The sequence below is a fragment of the Trichosurus vulpecula genome, chromosome 4 (genome assembly GCF_011100635.1).
Source record: "Trichosurus vulpecula isolate mTriVul1 chromosome 4, mTriVul1.pri, whole genome shotgun sequence".
NCBI classification, from domain to species: Eukaryota; Metazoa; Chordata; class Mammalia; order Diprotodontia; family Phalangeridae; genus Trichosurus; species Trichosurus vulpecula.
In genome coordinates this window covers 148,491,901-148,511,546 of record NC_050576.1, presented here as the reverse complement: position 1 = coordinate 148,511,546, position 19,646 = coordinate 148,491,901, and the positions used below count along the sequence as shown (strand labels likewise).

The following is a 19,646-nucleotide window of genomic DNA, read 5'->3' as shown; positions in this document are numbered from 1 at the left end:
CACACAAAAAGGTTAAGGACTTTTACTCTAAAAAGAAAACCCGATTAGGTTATATAAAACTGTGGTTTTTGAGAAGAGATGCAAGGAGGGGAATTTCTGGGGAAGTGCTTGTATAGGAAGGAGGTTTGTTAGATCAACCAGAAAGGGGTGACTTGTTTTTTGCTATTTAGGCATAAAGCAAAATGTGGATCTTTATTGCAGCACCCTTAAACAATATATACATGAAGGTACATGAGTCAACACATTGATAGCTAAATATGTGTGTGTGTGTGTGTTCTGAAGATAGAGAGATATGTATTCTACTTCTCCCTGCAGAGTGCCATTAGCCAGGTGCTTCTGCTCGTCTCCCAGGAGCCCTAACCAGCACCCTCTTAACTGCATTTGCAAATGAATTCCAGCTTCAGGCAGTTGCCCAGCGTCTAGCCATTCCATTACCAAAGTAGTGGAGAAAGTCTTGAGAAAGGTCCTCAAGTGCAGTCCCTCTTAACCTTCACTTCCTTTTTTTTTTCTTTCTAGGGGATGAGCGCCCTCGGGACTCTCCAGCCCCTACGGAGACCCAAATGCCAGCTGGAGTGGAGGCTGGAGGGAGAGCCGGCCATTGTTGTTGGAAATGCTCCAGAGAGCAGCTCAAGAAGATTTTCTGGGGTGTGGCAGTGGTTTTGTGCATCTGTTCCTCATGGGCAGGGTCCACACAACTCGCCAAGCTGACGTTCAAGAAATTTGATGCCCCTTTTACGCTGACGTGGTTCGCCACCAACTGGAACTTTTTATTCTTTCCTTTGTACTATGCTGGGCATGTTTGCAAATCCACAGAGAAACAGTCTTTAAAACAAAGATACAGGTAAGGAAGAATTTGTGATCCAACCCCTTTCTGTGATTTTATGCTTTTAAGGGACTGGTAATCATTTTTAAGAACTGATGAGGGATGAACCTTTTTCTCCTTGGTGTTACAATATTTGAGTTTGTTGCCTATGCTGTGTAAGAGAGAGCTTTGGGTTTGTTAATGGAAAATGATAATGATGATGATGACGATGATAGTGGTTATATAGTCCTTTAAGGTTTGCAAAGTGCTTTACATATCATATTTCACTTTATCCTCACAAGGATTGCATAAGAGAGAAAACTCTGGATTTGTTAATGGTAAGAAATAATTTTTAAAAGCCTAGCATTTATATAGCCCATTAAGTTTTATAAAGTGATATATAGATATAGAAATATATTTATATGGAGATATATAGATATAGAAGACCCTGTGAACTGGTGCTATCATTTTCCCAAAGGTTAAGAGAGGTTATGTGATTTACCAAAGGTCATACAGTTTGTAAGCGTCTCAGTCCAGATTCAAGTCCAGTGCTTTATCCAGAATACCTGCTCTGGAGACAGAGGACCTAGGTTCAAATTCTACCTTTGATACTTAGAATCTCTGTGGCCTTGGACAAGTCATCTAAATTCTCTGTGCCTAAGTATCCCTCTTAGTAAAATGGGGGAGGAAGGGTGGATTGGATGGCCTAACTCTACAACTATAATCCTATGATATCATAAATCATACTTCAAACTTCCCTTCTAAGACAACTTTGCTATAACTTGTGCTTCATCTTGGTTCTCTTTTGGAAGAGCATAGATCATGGAAAGGCATGGAAAGGGTAAGAAAGGTGGAATTTGAAATGGTTGAATAAAAGAACCCAGGCTGTGGAGGATCAGAATTCTCTTCTCCCCACAAGGTGCTCTTGCCCCTGCTTTGCTTCAGGTTCTGAAATCAGCCTCAGGGGCTATTTCACAGGTCTTCTGCTGCTCACCTTGGCTTAATCCCACAAAGAACCAAGGAAAGGTGAAAAAGCATCACATCAAAATCATTGTTGACCCTTGGTGTTTTGGGGTATATACACACTATGGCAGGAATGTTTCCTTTCCATAAAGTTTTTGTGAAGCAGGGACTTAAGTATTTTTTGCTCTCCAAGTCAAGATATATGTAATTGTTCTGGTCCTATCAAAACATAACAGCTTCTTGACTTCTTTGATGTTTTCTCATTTTGAGTTCATTGCAGCAATTTATCAAAAGTATATAATCAAAAGAAACCAGACATCAGAGATGACAAGTACTTCTTCCCCTCCATATGAGGTCTGAATCAAAGATTAGATTTGAGTCAAGGGTACAAGACAAGACAGTAATTCTCACTTAACTACTTACCGGCATCAACCTCTTTAAAGGCATGCATTCAAGGTACAGAGCAGCTTGCATTACTTTGTTTAAAACATGTTTTGTTTTGTTTAATGATGTAAAATATTTGGAGGGGTCAGGGAGAAGGATTTCCTTTAGGAAATCATGTTATGAAAGGAAGTAATCATTTATGTAGAGAAAGAGACTCTGGGTGAGTGAGAGTTAGATAATTGGGCCCAAAAGGCCACCATTTTGAAAAAGAAATTCAGAAAGACAGAGGAGAGATAACCAGTAGGGGGGGTCTGAGGTTGAAGAGAAAGGCCAGGGTTGTCTATGGTGGAAAGAAATTCAAAATAGTTCATGTTCCCAGAGTAAGAAGAAGGTGTCATTGGAATAAAGCAACAACCAATGGAGTAGCACAGATCAGAACAGACCTCACCAGGCACTGCAAGAAGATCCTAAGGCAACTCAGGAAAATAAAATAATGCCTTCTTCTAGGTCCAAAGGAAAGTGAATGTTTACATAAGTCCAATTTATGATATGTATTGACAGGAGTACTAAACTTTTACTTAGGAGTTTGTATTTCTTTTAACCCCTGCTCTGACTGGCATATTGATTTTAAAATTGTTGGTCTTTTTATATTAATGAGCATTTAATTTCTCTCTTCCAAACCCCCTCTTCCACTGAGAAAGAAAAAAGAAAGAAAGAAAACCTTTGAAAGAAATATGCAAGACAAATTCCCTAATTGTCCATGTCTATAAAAGAGATATCTCATTCTGTACCCTGAGTCCATTGTCTCTTTTTCAGGCAGTGGGCAGCATTCTTCTTCTGGAATCATGTTTAGTTGTTGCATTGATCAGAGTTCTTAAGTCTTTCCAAGTTGTTTTCACAGTGTTTTTGTTACTGTATAAATCATTCTTACGGTTCTGCTTGTGTGGGATATTTGTCCCTTACCAAAAAATACTAATAAAGAGCCATCTCAAGGTGAGAACAGAAATAGAATTTTATTGAATTCTCATGAGAATAGGGCATCCTCTGCCAGAACAGAACCAGCAAGGGGAGGCCCCGAGACAAGGAACAAGGCACCAATATTATACCTGTCGCAAGAGAACCCCCACCCACCTCTGACCCTTCTCACCATTGGCTGGGAGGCGGGCTTACAATCTGAGCTCGAAAAGCTAGACAAAGAACTGGGAAATCAAGGCACAGAAACTCCCGTTCCCATTCCCTTAGTTAATGATTACAACTGAGGTGACATCTATAAGTCTGAAGAAGAAGAATAGGATAAGGGGAGGGGGAGACCCTCTCCATTCTTTATAGTAAAGGAAAGCGGTCACAGTGACCCTATTCTTACTGAGCAAAATCTTTAAACCAGAACCAGAAGAAAGAACAAAAAATTTCAGGGTAAAAAAAAGAAACTTTCCCAGAGGCTGCTGAGTAATCAGACTTTCACAGGCTCAGAATTTTCCACTTCCCTATTTCCCTATTTCTTGATTTTTAAACATTTCTAAGTATAGATGTGAATAGACATAGATATATATTTATACATATATATTCCTTGTGAAGTCTTAACATTTTATTTACCTCACACATGCTCACTTTACTCTGCATCAATTCATACAAGACTTCCCAGGCTTTTCTGAAATTGCCCTTTCATCGCTTCTTATGGCAAAGAAGCATTCTATTACATTATTAAGTTTGTTTGCTTTTAAGGAAGAAGTACTGTTTCCTTAATAAAGAATTATTAGAAAAGTGGACCTGATATGATTGTCCTTGTTCCTCTAAATCATATACCTAAAGAAAGCCTAGTGGCAGTTATATGATAGGTGGGCATAAGCCCTAAATATTTGATTTCCATAGTACTTGTGTTTCACCCTTAAACCTATTTTAATGATAGAAACCAAGTTCACTTGTGAGAAGGAAGGAAATGGGGTAGAGACTGAGAGAGAAAGGGGGCATGGAGGGCAGGAGAAAGAGAAAGGGAGAGAGGGAGAGAGAGAGAAAGAGACGGAAGGAGAGAGGGAGAGAGAGAGAGGGAGAGAAGGAAGGAAGGAAGGAAAGAAGGAAGGAAGGAAGGAAAAAGGAAGGAAGGAAGGAAGGAAGGAAAAAGGAAGGAAGGAAGGAAGGAAGGAAGCAAGGAAGGAATCAGTTGTGAAAGGGTAAACTCCTAACTTGGATTTCACAGGCCAGTGCACCCTGAAATGAACTCATACTTTGGATCACTAATAAATGAATAAATGATGGTGAAATTATTATACAAGAACAACAGGTAATGAGTGTCAGAAGTGGAATTTGGACCCAAAGAACTCTGACTCGAATCAGTGATCTTTCCACTGAAACAGAGGCAACATTTTTTTTTAAAATGACCAATCTGAGGAACTTTAAAGACTAAGTTTGAAGCTCTCAGAAATAAAAAGAAAGTAATCCCAAGTCTTCCTTCATGTCTTATTTTCGTTCTAGAAAAAGATCCAGACAGTCAGCTGGGCAGATGAATCCTATGTGCTGAAAGTAGAAAGTTTTAACCAGCTGCTAGGAAGAAAGATGGGAACCTTTTCAGCCATGAGGGAAAGGTAGTGAGACAAATTAATACCTTCTCCTTTTATTAGCTCCAAAAGCTATCAAACAGGCAGGTCACTCCCTAACTAAAGAAATAAGCTGCAGCTGAGAGATAAGGACAAATTTCTTGAAGTGGTTTTGGGCACAAATTGATGATGAAGGATAAATTATATAACTTAGAGCTACGCTAGGCAGTTTTACTAAAGATGGGAGCCAGCATTCTCTAGTACCATAACAAAGAAGCCACAGTATTTTTTCCCTTTTTATTATTCATTTTGAACTTAAATATAAAAGACAAAAAAAGAATATTTCCATGTACACAGCACAACATCAAAAGAAGATGCAATAGAAAACCATACATTTCCATCTCACAGTTTACTTTAAAAAAATAACTATGTAATAAATACTACACATCCTTTTCAAAGCTACCTGTAATGGCAAGCAAAGTGGGACTTTTTCTTTTGCTCTTTTTTCTTTTGGAATTCTAGTTCTTCTCAGCACTAAGGTAATCAAGTGCCTTTGATTGAGACTTCCCTTTGGAGGAGTGTAGCCAAGATGGTGGCTGGAAAATAGAGATTAGCTTAAGCACTCCCCCAAATCCCTCCAAAAACCTGTTAAAATGGCTGTGAACAAATTCTAGAGCTACAGAACCCACAAAAGAAAAAGGGAAGCAGGTCTCCAGCCCAGGATGGCCTGGATGGTCGCTGGGAAGGGTCTATTGCACCATGCTGGGAGCAGAGCCTGGTAGCAGAGCGAAGCCCAGCATGGACCATGCCAAGACAGACCAGACTGGGACTCACACAGAGCAGACCTGATGGCCCTGAATCATTGAGCTGTGGCAGTTACCAGATTTCTCAACCCACAAACGCCAAAGACAATGGAGCAGGTTACTGGGAAAACTTATGGATCTGGGTGAGAAGTATGAGGTCCGGCCCCAGGCCCGGGACGGCAGAGGTGGTGTGGTGGTAGCAGCAGGAAGCTCCTGAGGCTGCTTCCAGAGCTCCAGAGGCTACTGCTTCTGGCCCCAGGGCACACAGTGGGAGGAATCAAGCAGCAGATCAGAGTGGGAGTGCAGGGATTGCTTTGCTGGCCCTGAGGCAGTATTCTCTTGCTTTGACCTGCTTGGATCTGGGTCATGGTCCTGGTTGGTGGTTCTTGGGGGAAGAAGAGCACAGGTGTGGCAGAGATTGCTGTGTAGAAGTAGCTCTGAAAACAGCAGTGCTTGGACCCTAAAGCTTGGGGCAAAGTACTCTTTACTCTACAAGCAGTCATACACTGACAAAAAAGCTCAAGGGTCAAGTAGTTGGCTGGGAACATGACCAGCCAGTAAAAAAGGACTCAAACTAAGACTCAGACCATAGAATCTTTTTTGTGACAAAGAAGATCAAAACATACAGCCAGAAGAAGTCAACAAAGTCAAAGAGCCTACATCCAAAGCCTCCAAGAAAAATATGAGTTGGTCTCAGGCCATCGGAGAGCTCAAAAAGGATTTGGAAAATCAAGTAAGAGAAGTAGAGGAAAATTTGGGAAGAGAAATGAGAGTGATGCAAGAAAACCATGAAAAACAAGTCAATAACTTGCTAAAGGAAACCCCAAAAAATACTGAAGAAAATAACACCTTAAAGAATAGACTGACCCAAATGTCAAAAGAGCTCCAAAAAGCCAATGAGGAGAAGAATGCCTTGAAAGGCAGAATTAGCCAAATGGAAAAGGAGGTCCAAAAGACCACTGAAGAAAATACCACCTTAAAAATTAGACTGGAGCAAGCGGAAGCTAGTGACTTTATGAGAAATCAAGAAATTATAAAACAGAACCAAAAGAATGAAAAAATAGAAGATAATGTGAAATATCTCATTGGAAAAAAAACTGACCTGGAGAAAAGATCCAGGAGTGATAATTTAAACATTATTGGACTACCTGAAAGCCATGATCAAAAAAAGAGCCTAGAGATCATCTTTCAGGAAATTATCAAGGAAAACCACCCTGATATTCTATAACCAGAGGGTAAAATAGAAATAGAAAGAATCCACCAATTGCCTCTTCAGAAAGATCCCAAAAAGAAAACTCCTAGGAATATTGTCACCAAATTCCAGAGTTTCCAGGTCAAGGAGAAAATATTGCAAGCAGCCAGAAAGAAACAATTTGAATATTGTGGAAACACAATCAGGATAATACAAGATCTAGCAGCTTCTACATTAAGGGACCCAAGGGCTTGAAATATGATGCTCTGTAGGTCAAAGGAGCTAGGATTAAAACCAAGAATCACCTACCCAGCAAAACTGAATATAATACTCCAAGGCAAAATATGGATTTTCAATAAAATAGAGGACTTTCAAGCTTTCTTGATGAAAAGACTAGAGCTGAATAGAAAATTTGATTTTCAAATACAAGAATCAAGAGAAGCATGAAAAGGTAAACAGGAGAGAGAAATTGTAAAGGACTTACTGAAGTCAAACCATTTGGCTTACATTTCTATATGGAAAGATGATATTTATGACTCATGACATCTTTCTCAATATTAGGGTAGTTGAAGGGAATATACATATATATAGAGAGAGGGCACACAGTGAGTTGAATATGAAGGGATGGTATCTTAAAAAATAAAATAAAGCCAAGGGATGAGAGAGGAATATATTGAGAGAAGGAGAAAGGGAGAGTTAGAATGGGGTAAATTATCTCACATAAAAGTGGCAAGAAAAAGCAGTTCTATTGGAAGGGAAGAGGGGGCAGGTGAAAGGGAATAAGTGAATCTTGCTCTCATTGGATTTGTCTTCAGGAGGGAATAACATACACACCCAGTTGGGTACCTTACCCCACAGGAAAGTAGCGGGGAAGGGGATAAGAGAGGGTGTATGATAGAAGGGAGGGAATATTGGGGAGGAGGTAATCTAAAGCAAACACTTTTGAAAAGGGACAGGGTCAAGGGAGAAAATTGAATAAAGGGGGACAGGATAGGATGGAGGGAAATATAGTTGGTCTTTCACAACATGACTATTACAGAAGTGTTTTGCATAATGATACATATGTGGCCTATGTTGAATTGCTTGCCCTCTCAAGGAGGGAAGAAGGGAGAAAATTTGAAACTCAAAGTTCTAAAAAGAATATGCTCACAAAAGTTGTTTTTACATGCAGCTGGGAAATAAGATATACAGGCAATGGAGTATAGAAATCTATCTTGTCCTACAGGAAAGTAAGGGGAAAGGGGATGGGAGGGGAGGGGGGTGACAGAAGGGAGCGCAGACTGGGGAAAGGGGCAATAAGAATATATGCCATCTCATAGTGGGGGAGGGTAGAAATGAGGAGAAAATTTGTAACTCAAAATCTTGTGGAAATCAATTTTGAAAACTAAAAATATTAAATAAATAATAAAAATAAAATTTTAAAAAATTTTTATAAAGAGACTTGCCTTTGATTGAGTCAAGAGTCTTTGATTAATCAAGAATCTTTGATGACCTGCCTAAATCCCATGAGTTCAAGTCACAAAGTTGTGACACCTGTGGGCTGACCCTGAAGAAGTATATATATACTCTGAGGTTAGCCTTTTTGCTTTGGGGGCTCACTCATTGGAAAAGTGCTCCTGTGACTTGGACAGACAAAACTCCGGGTAGCTGTTAAGAAGAACCCCCAGCTTTGAAAACCCAGACTTTGGTGCTTCTCTCTCTGGTAATTATGTATGTATTGCTATGGACAGCCCTGTGTGCTGATTTGTGTTATTTGTTCCATTTATATAATTTCTGCTTATAATTTCTATTTGTGTTTTCTCTGAAGTTCTAAGTGCTGACTTTTCCCCCTGAACTAAGTGAATGATATATGTATGTTTAATTAAAGCGAGATCATAAACTCCTTAAAGTTGCTTTCCTTAGAAAAGCAGATCAAAGAACCTAGGCTAGCAGCCCTCCTGTGTGCTGGTGTTGTTGGCCTTACACCTCCACAGACTGCTTTTCTGTGCTTCCTTCCAAGTTTTCTTTTGTTCTCTGCTGTGTGCTTTTTTTCTCCTTCCCTTTTTTCTCCCCTACCCTAGAGAAAGTTACCATTAGAAGCAAACGTGTTTATATGTAAATTAATAATATACAACTATTTATCAATTCTTTCTCTAGATCTCTTCTTCCTTCATAGGCCCTTTGTAGTTAATTTGAGTATTTATGATACTTAAAATGACTTAGTCATTCGAAGTTGTTCTTAGAAAAATATTGCTGTTACTGTATACAACATTGTCTTGGTTCTGCTCATTTCACTCTTCATTATTTCGTGCAAGTCTTTTCATATTTTTCTAAAATCAACCAACTCATCATTTCTTATAGCTCAGTACTATTTCATGACCATCGTTCCATTTCACTTAAATTGTTCATTTTATTGGCATATAAATGAGCAAAATAACACCTTATAATTTGTTTTAATTTCATTTTCATTAGTTGTATGTTTACCCTTTTCATTTTTAATACTGGTGATTTGATTTTCTTCTCATTCTTTTTTTTCTGATTATGTAAGTATTTTTTCTTTTTTAATTTAATATTTGACATTTTAGTTTTCAACATTGATTTCCACAAGATTTTGAGTTACAAATTTTCTCCCCATTTCTGCCCTCCCCCCCCCATTACAAGATGGCATATATTCTGATTGCATCGTTCCCCAGTCAGCCGTCCCCTCTTTCACCCCACTCCCCTGCCAATCCCCTTCCCCTTACTTTCTTGTAGGGCAGGATAGATTTCTATGCCCCATTCCCTATATATCTTGTTTTCCAGCTGCATGCAATAAAAAGGCAACTTTTTTATATTTTTTAAGCATCTACTTTTAAAACTTTGAGTTCCAAATTCTCTCTCCTCTTCCCTTTCCACCCAACCTCCCTAGGAAGGCAAGCAATTCAACATAGATCACACATGTATCATTATGTAAAACACTTCCACAATGCTCATGTTGTGAAAGCCTAACTATATTTCTTTCCATCCTATCCTGTTCCCCTTTATTCAGTTTTCTCCCTTGACCCTGTCCCTTTTCAAAGGTGTTTGCTTTTGATTACCTCCTCCCCCATCTGCCCTCCCTTCTATCATCCCCCTTTTTATCCTCTTCCCCTTACTTTCCTGTGGAGTAAGATACCCAATTGAGTGTGTATGTTATTCCCTCCTCAAGTCAAATCCGATGAGAGTAAGATTCACTCATTCCCCATCACCTGCCCCCTCTTCCCTTCTGTCAGAACTGCTTTTTGCCACTTTTATGTGAGATAATTTACCCCATTCTATCTCTCCCTTTCTCCCTCTCTCAATATATTCTTCTCTCAACTCATAAATTTATTTCATTATTTTAGATATCATCCCTTCATATTCAATTCACCCTGTGCCCTCTGTCTATATTCCCTTCAACTCCCCTAAAACTGAGGAAGGTATCATGAATTACATATACCATCTTTCCATGTAGGAATGTAAACATAACAGTTCAACTTTAGTAAGTCCCTTATGAATTCTCTTTCTTGTTTACTTTTTCATGCTTCTTTTGATTATTGTGTTTCAAAGTCGAATTTTCTATTCAGCTCTGGTCTTTTCATTAAGAAAGCTTAAAAGTCCTCTTTTTATTGAAAATCCATATTTTTCCTTGGAGCGTTATACTCAGTTTTGCTGGGTAGGTGATTCTTGGTTTTAATCATAGCTCCTCTGATCTCCAGAATATCATATTCCAAGCCCTTCAATCCCTTAATTAGAAGCTGCTAGATCTTGTGTTATCCTGATTGTGTTTCCACAATATTCAAATTGTTTCTTTCTGGCTGCTTGCAATATTTTCTCCTTGACCTGGAAACTCTGGAATTTGGTGACAATATTCCTAGGAGTTTTCTTTTTGGGATCTTTTTCAAGAGACGATCAGTGGATTCTTTCAATTTCTATTTTATCCCCTGGTTCTAGAATATCAAGGCAGTTTTCCTTGATAATTTCTTAAAAGTTGATGTGTAGGCTCTTCTTTTGATCATGGCTTTCAGGTAGTCCAATAATTTTTAAATTATCTCTCCTGATCTATTCACCAGGTCAGTGGTTTTTCCAGTGAGATATTTCACATTGTCTTCCATTTTTTCATTCCTTTGGTTCTGTTTTATAATATCTTGGTTTTAATATATATGTTAATATATATATTATATTATAATATAATATAATATGTAGCTTCCACTTGCTCCATTCTAATTTTTAAGGTGGTATTTTCTTCAGTGGTCTTTTAGACCTCCTTTTCCATTTGGCTAATTCTGCCTTTCAAGGCATTCTTCTCCTCATTGGCTTTTTGGAGCTCTTTTGACATTTGGGTCAGTCTATTCTTTAAGGTGTTATTTTCTTCAGTATTTTTTTGGGTCTCCTTTAGCAAGTTGTTGACTTGTTTTTCATAGTTTTCTTGCATCACCCTCATTTCTCTTCCCAATTTTTCCTCTACTTCTCTTGCTTGCTTTTCCAAATCTTTTTTGAGCTCTTCCATGGCCTGAGCCCAATTAATATTTTTCTTGGAGGCTTTGGATGTAGGCTCTTTGACTCTGTTGACTTCTGTATTAGGAGGGCAGAGTTTATAATCTCAAAGAGGATCATAAACATGTCTGAAAGGTTCGGAACCGCCGGATATAAGAAACTCTCAAAGTAGAAGGCAGAAGAATCAAAACATATATTTAGGCTCCACAGTAACCAACCCATGAACCAGCAACCCCATTTTGATATGTTGATCAAAAGCTTCCAGGCCCAATAAGTATGCCTTGAAAGAGTAACCAGGAGGCTACAGAGAAGCATGATTGCATAAAGCAAAATCATGCTTCCCCCACTATGGTAAAAAGATTACCCACTGGCCTGAAGTCCTTGTTCAGCTTCCTCCCGTAGGTCAGCTCTGCCTCTGGCAGCTCCTGCTTCAGCTGTGGCTGTGGCTGTGGCTGTGGCTATAGCTATAGCAGCCTCTGGCTCCAACGGGAGCTGCTTTTAACCATCCGGCTTCTGCGGGGGTGTAAGGTATGCTGGGGAAAGCACAGGTTCTTTCAATCTGCTTAAGCAAGGTGAAGGGGTTGACCAGGAAAGCACAGGTTCTTTCCATCAGCTTAAGCAAGGGAAGCAAGGTGAAGGGGCCGACAAGCTTACTCCAGTCCAACATACAAACAGTATTCAGTTCAGGGGAAAAAGCCAAACTAGTCAAGGGCACTTGTTGACTAAGTGCTAAGGAGCCCATTTTTGGTTGCCAACACAACTTCTTCTGGCCGTATGTTTTGCTCTTCTCTGTCACCAAAAAAGGAATCTAGAGTTTGAGTTTGAGTCTGAGTTTGTTTTCACTGCGTGTTCATGTTCCCAGCCAACTACTTGACCCTTGAGCTTTTTTGTCAGGGTATGATTGCTTGTAGAGTAGAGAGTACTTTGATCCAAGCTTTAGGGTCCAAGCACTGCTGTTTCAGAGCTACTTCTATTCCACCATCAGCACAGGCTGTGTCACTGCAGCACTTCTCCTCCCCCAAGAACTGCCAACCAGGACTGCAGTACAGATCCCAGCAGGGCACAACAAGAGAATCTGCCTTTGTGCCCACAAAGCACTCCTTGTACCCCCACTCTCATCTGCTGCTAGATTCCTCCCACCATGTGAGCCAGGGACTCAGGAGGCTGCTGATACTAGTGCTCTGGAGGCAGCCTCAGGAGCTTCCTGCTGCTGCTATGGCCACTGCTGCACTACTTCCTCCACCCCCAGAGTTGGCAGCCAGACCGCTCTGGACTCAATCCCGCAGTTTCCCCCCAACCTGCTCTTTGGCTTTTGTGGGTTGAGAAGTCTGGTAACTGCCACAGCTCACTGTTTCATGGCTTCAAGGCCTGTTCTGGCTGGCTGACTCAGGGTCAGGTCTGGTCTGTGCCAGCGCAGCCCAGCTGGTGACTCTCAGATCTCAGCACCATGTGATAGACCCTTCCTGGTGACCATCCAGGTTCTCCTAGGCTGGATGCCTGTTTCCCTCTGCTATTTCATAGGTTCCACAGCTCTAGAATTTGTTCAGAGCCATTTTTACAGGTGTTTGGCGGGATTTGGGAGGCAGGTAAGCAAGTCCCTGCTTTCTAGCCACCATCTTGGCTCAATTTTCTTCTCATTCTTAATCATATTAACCAATGGTTTATCTATTTTATTGTTGTTTAAATAAAATCAACTTATAGTTTTATTTATTAATTCAATGGTTTTCTTACACGCAATTTTATTAATCTCATCTTTAATTTTTTAGCGTTTCCTATTTAGTGTTTAATTGGAGATTTTTAATTGAGATAATATCTTTCAACATTTTAACACCTAATTCATTTATTATACCAAAGGAGGCTGACAGATCTTTATATCATTCATCAATTTCTTCCTTCATCACAGTATCATTTTCTATTTCAAGAGATTCCAGTATCGTCATTTTTACACACAGCATCAACACATAGAATACCAACATATTTTTCTTCAGATTAACTTCTGGAGCCAACAGTGAAATTCTAAAGAGATACATAGATGAGGAACCTTGAGCCCTAAATTAGAAGAATCTATTCACAAGAAAACTTTAGCTGGTGAAGAAATGAAAGCTATTTTCATTATCTTTTTATACCAAAGTTGTGCCATAGGAAAAAAACACATTGAATTTCTGATTGCTATCATATATACCCTGCAGCTCAGACCATGTGCAACCATGATTCTCCACTGTCCCTCAATAACAGCCTTACCTAAATTCTTTGATGGTATTTAAAGAGGTGAGTTAACCCTCTTTGACTGTGACAGCTAGATAGTACAATAAACAGAGCACTGGACCTGGAGTCAGGGGGAATTGAGATTTTGCCTCAGATGCTTCCTAGCTGTGTGACTGCTCCCTGTCTCAGTTTCCTCATCTGTGAAATAGGGATACAATAATAGTACCTACCTTCCAGGGTCATTGTGAGCATGAAGTGAGAAAATATTTGTAAAGTACTTTGCAAACCTTAAGTGATATATAAATGCTAGCTTGTATTACTGTGAACCCCTTCAAGACTCAAACCGAAGCTCTTTATCCCAGATTTATATGCCAACTTTGTTACATGTATGATTCCACAGTACGCAGTGACACTTTGAGGATTCCCACCTTTCGGTATTTACATTTACCAGACATTATTGTGATTAGTAATATTTTAAAAGATCATGTTAATGTATAACCTATATTGAATTGCTTGCCTTCTCAGTGGGGGGAGGGAAGAAGAGGGGAATGAGAGGGAGAGGAGGAAGAGAGAGAATTTGGAACTCAAAGTTTTAAAAATGAATGTTAAAAATTGTTTTTACATGTAACTGGGGAAAAATAAAATACTAAATAAATTCAAAAATGAGGAAGAATAAACGATCATGTTAATATTGCTGAGAAGGATGTTTTAAGAGGAAAAATAATTGAGGCTGTATACGAAATACTTTCACTTCTCTGAAATAGATTTGAAGACATATTCCCCAAATTTTCTCCTAAAGAGAAATTCCTTATTTCATGCAAAGTTTTGAGATTCCTGAATGGAGCAGGTAAACAAATCTTGCTGTCAGTGGTACTTCTCCTTAGGAATCCCTACAAACCATGTATGTCCCCATTTTTCAATTGAGGAAACTGAGGCAAACAGAAGTGGCTTAACCTGTGCCTGAGGCTAAATTTGAACTCAGTTCTTCCTGATTCAGAGCCAAGTGAGCTATCTAGCTGCTTCATCTAGCACTGTCCCTGAAAAAAGTGGTGAGAGTGAATATGTGCTCCTAATAAGGACTATTGTCAACACTGGGATCCCTGGTACTTTGTAAAAAACTTTTATTTTTAACTTAAATCAGTATTTCCTGAGCTTCGGAACCCTGCAGATGCCACCTTCTACACTGGTCTCTTACTGACACCCCCATTGTTAGAGCTCAGACCCTCTTAAAATTGCTTTGTATTACTCTATGTGTGTTTTTTGTTTGAGGCAGAGAGATGGTACAATAGATAGAGGGATAGATTTGCAGTCAAAACCTGAATTCAAATCCAGCCTCAGACACCAGCTGTGTGACCCTGGGTAAATCACTTAACTTTTCTCTGCCTCAGTTTCCTTATCTGTAAAATGGGGTTAATAATAGCACCTACTTCACAGTATTGCTATGGAGATCAAATGAGATAATATTTGTGAAAGCACTTTGCAAACCTCAAAGCACTATTTAAATGCTAATTATGATTATTATCATCATCATTATTATTATTATTAACTTTCATGTATGTTTTATTTCCCTAGTATATTATAAACTCCTTTTTATCAGAGTCTTTTGTTCTGCCTTTGTATTCCCAGTGCTTTGTACCTTGTAGACATTTAATGAAGGTCTATTTAATTGAACTGAGCAATAATAGAAACAAAATGTATATTATAGGTTGCTTTATAAGTTGGGATTCAGAAGCTCTTATGCTTCTTAATGGCGCTGAAAATAATAAGGATATTTATTGTTCATCTATTTTATGTCATCATATAATTCAATTGATCAGCCATTTATTCAGTACCTTCTACCTGCAAAACTATGTGAGACATGTTTTGATACTTTGAGGGAGCTGTGATTTCATCAGGGAAGCTACATTTTCAACTGATACAGATTGAGACCCTTCCCAGTCTATTTAATTCATGTCCTTGCTTTTTATTAATCCCAAATAGAAGATCTATTGGTAGAAGACCACTCTTCATTCTTTCATTTTCTCAATGCCATTTGCATTATCCATCTGCTACCTCGCACTCTTGCTACCTGCCCAACCAAATTCTTTTCTGGTCTTGCACATCTTGGCTGTGATAGCACTTCTCATATGCAAGTTACCATTGGCATCATGGTGCAATCTGTGCTCACTCTGCAAATTTCTATTGCCTTTGGGGTTGCTTGTAATTTTCATTCTCTAAGACCAGGATGTTCCATGATTTGTCTTCATGTGTCCTCTTTAAAGAATTATTAGTGTTAAAAAAAAGACTTGATGTGATAGCAAAAGGTTTGGAATCGTAGAGAATCATGTAACATTTCCCAGTTTTAATCCAGACCAGCCTCCTCCCACTATTAAATTCTGGACCCAGCTCATTGTCTATTTCCTTTTGACAATGTAGTAGAGAGAACCCTGGGCTTCTAAATCCTTGCTAGCTCTGTGACCCTGGGCAAATAACTTCACTTCCATCAATCTCAGTTTTCTCATCAGCAAAATGTAGATAATGATAGTGCCTATCATATAAGGTTGTTGAGAAAATAAAGTAGAATAACATGTAAAGTACTTTGCAAACCTTAAGGTACTATATGTCACTGCTGATCAATCATTTCAGTCATGTTTGACTCTTCATGACCCCATTTGGAATTTTCTTGGCAAAGATGCTGGAGTGGTTTGCCATTTCCTTCTCCAATTCATTTGACAGATGAGAAAACTGAGGCAAACAAGGTCAAGTGACTTGCCCAAGGTCACACATCTAGTAAGTGTCAGAGGCTGGATTTGAACTCAGGAAAATGAGCCTTTCTGACTTCAGGTCTGGCACTCTAATCCACTGCACCACCTGGATGCCCTAAAGTACTCTGTTATTATCAAGATCACCTTTCCTGTGTGTCTGTCTGTGTGTGTGTGTGTGTGTGTGTGCATACACACTCAGACACACATAGTGGAGTGTGTTTAATGATTCCAAGCTGCTTGCTTTCATGCAAAAGCCCATTCTTTTAACACCCAATACGTTGCCAGTGATGCTGCATGAATCATTGAACACTCTGCTCTTTGATGACCAGGAGCTCCCTTTAGGATCTTATAGCCTAATGAGGGACAATCTAGTATGATATCAGTCACTTGTCAAAGGTCTTTCAGAAACTATTACAATCAGGGACTTTTTTCATGAGCAAAAGTTGGGACTTTCTGATATCTTGTACCTTCCAGACAGTAAAGCATGCAGTAATGACGACTGTTTTGCTCTGTTCTTTGTAAATGTCCCCTTTTTAAAGTTAGTCCATTAATTTTGGTTTAAGGACCCACAGAAGAATTTCAAGATGGAAAAGGAGAGAAAATGACTTATCTCACTTCCATCTCATGGCCTACAAGGGCTGGGCCCATGAAGCAGCGCACAATTAAGCATATACTGGATTTGGCCACAAAGCTAAAACAAGTATTTGGTGTCGTAGGCCTTGGAAATGCAAGTCTGAATCAAAATCTTGGAAGGCAGAATTAGACCATAAATTCTAGGCTTACAATAGCGATGATGATGATGATGATGATGATGATGATGATGATGATGATAGACAGATGGGCATAGCAGATAGAAGAGTAGCCTTGGAATCAGGAAGATGTGGGTTCATGTGTTGCCTCTGACATGTACTTACTATGTGACCATAGACAAGTCATTTAACTTCAGAGTACACTCAGACAATTCTCTAGGACTATAAATTACAGATGAGTTGTTTATCTACATCTTTGTGAGGTAAGGCTCCACACCGAGAGATTCCTACACTGATGAGATCACAATCCAAACCAAAAAGTATTACTAGTAGTAGTTGTAGCCGTAGTAGTAGTAGTACTAGTACTAGTAGTAGAAATAGTAGTCATAGTAGTAATAGGAGTCATCATCATCATCATAGTAACAGTAGTTATAATAGTAGTAGTTGTAGTACTAGTAGTAGTCATAGTAGTCATAGTAGTAGTAGTAGTCATCATCACCATCGTAGTAACAGTAGTTATAGTAGTAGTTGCTGTAGTAGTAGTAGTAACTCTTGCTGCTTTGCTATTTGGTCAAACTCTTGATAGTTTCTTAGTTCGCCAACAACAGCAAGCAAGTTTTTGGGTAAAAATGTCAAGTATTACTATGTCAAGTTTCTTGCTTTAAACTGTCAACATACTGGATTCCCAGACTGCAGCAAACCCTTGTGTCAATGAAACATTTCCATTTCCTTTCCCTCTCTCTCCAAACTATGAGAAAATCTGCTGGGAAAATTTTGGTGCATTTTAGTTCAGGCACTATGATGAATGGCAAATCACAACTCAATCAGCCCAAACAGGTGGAGATAGGACATTTCTCTTCTCTTTGCCTCCCCTAAGGCATACCAGGCTTCCTGTCATAAAAACCCCAGGCTGGTTTGGAACCCGAGGTAATAAATACAGTTTGAACCCTTATGTCTGAACCCTAGGTTGTATGTTTTCACCAGGAAATTTCCTGGAAACTACTCCAGAATATTACCCGAAGGTCTACATCTACTCCAGAGTTACTCCAGAAATTAAGAAGTTACCTTGGCAAAATGAGTTGTGCCTTTCATTATGTTCAGTTTGAGTCCAAGAGACTCCTCCAGACTATGAACCTACCTTGTTCCCTAGGCAGAGTTATCATACCCCTTAGGTATTCCCAGCATCAAACATAGAAACTTAGATTTAGGGTATTAATGCAAACTAGAAATTGTCTAGTCCAACCATATTGTTCGACCAGAGAAAACTACAATCCACTGATTCCAAAGGCAGTCACTAGCAAAAGTGGAATTAAAACCCTGTCTTCTTACTGAAAATCCATTGACCTTTCCACTAGCCCATGGTGCTTCTTCAAACCACTGAGATGGCCTAAGGGGACCTTGAATCTGGGGATGAGGGTAGAAGATCAATGCCTAGGTTACTGAAATCACTTCATGGAACCATTATGATTGACTATAGCTTACTCTGTAGTGAAACTTCTGAGCTCAGGCATTTCTGGAGAATTTCCAACGTTCAGTTCATCTTTTATTTTCCATTTTATTTTTTGGCTCATGACAGACAAGTCTCGGATTTGGTGTACATGCTGACTTAAATTTAAGCATCTTCTAAGCCAACAGGCAAAACTAGATGCTAGTTAGCGTGTGTTTATCTCTTGCATTGATCATTAGATCATGTTGATAGTCATGGTTCTCTTTGGTGGATGATTTAGGAAAAGGGAGTCATATTTCATACCTAGGGTCTGGGGTTTTAAAGGATCTCTTAAATGTCATGCCAGGTTCCCTGAATGGTGGTAAATGATGATGATGACACAAAAACATTCTTAAGCTAGAAATATTTTATAAAGTTCAGGGATTAGAAAAAAGACAGATATATGTGCCTTGACCCCTTCAATCAAGCAATCAAGAACAACCTTCTAAGGACCTACTACTATATGTGAGACGTTGCGGTCACTCTGATTTCACCAGTATAGGTTGGCACCTTCTCTACAACTTATAGTCTTAGGACTAAAGCAAGTGACTTACCCAGGGTCACATAGCCAGTATGTGTCAAAGATTGGACTTGAACCCAGTTCTTCTTGACTCTGAGATCAGTTTTCTAATTTATTATGTTACACTGGGGAGTTAAAAACAAGCAAAAAAATAAACAATCACTACTCTCAAGAAATTTATATTCTATTGCCAAAGAAAGGAGATCCATATATAAGCAGCAAACAAATGGTACAAATGCAGCAGAATGTCCAGTCAGAGCCCTAAGTCTAAAATGTAGAAAATTACAATGGTTCTTGGCATCTCCAACAAAAGATATGGAAAAGAAATGAAATGTGTGTGGTGTGTAGGAGAGTGGAGGGCTGTTTTGATAGTTCCTTTGGAAATTTCACTCCTTCTTAAGATGCAGTTTGAAACACAAGCTGATCTTTCAGTTAAAAAATCAAGCATAGAGCATTATTTATTTACTCCAAGATGCTACATCATCAGCATACATTTATCAAATGGTCCCCAGGTGCTGCTTGCTTGGCACTGTCTTCAGTGCCATTGGTCTGTGTTGGTATTAATAGTAAATATCACTTGTGAGTGTTTTTTCCTCAAAACCCAGTAGACAGCTGCTGACTTGACACAGCGAAATAGAATAAAGGCCACACACCCCTGCAGACACCCCCAGAATACTCCCCAAGTAACCAAGTTTAGATTTTCTCTGAAACAAGGCAGAATTATTCATCATTGCGTAGTCTCAACTTCAGTGATTGTTTACTTGAACCATCTTTATACACCAGCAAGTTATTTG

The 19,646-nt window shown here is 39.2% G+C and overlaps 1 protein-coding gene across 3 annotated transcripts in view; it reads left to right on the top strand.

Moving 5' to 3' along the window:
- SLC35F3 (solute carrier family 35 member F3) overlaps positions 1-19,646 on the top strand; it is a 543,205-nt gene that overhangs the window by 407,947 nt on the left and 115,612 nt on the right. For all 3 annotated transcript variants that reach the window (XM_036758009.1, XM_036758011.1, XM_036758010.1), the window contains one exon: positions 517-841. In XM_036758009.1, coding sequence (XP_036613904.1) covers positions 517-841 — 325 coding nt within the window. The remainder of the gene's footprint in view (positions 1-516; positions 842-19,646) is intronic.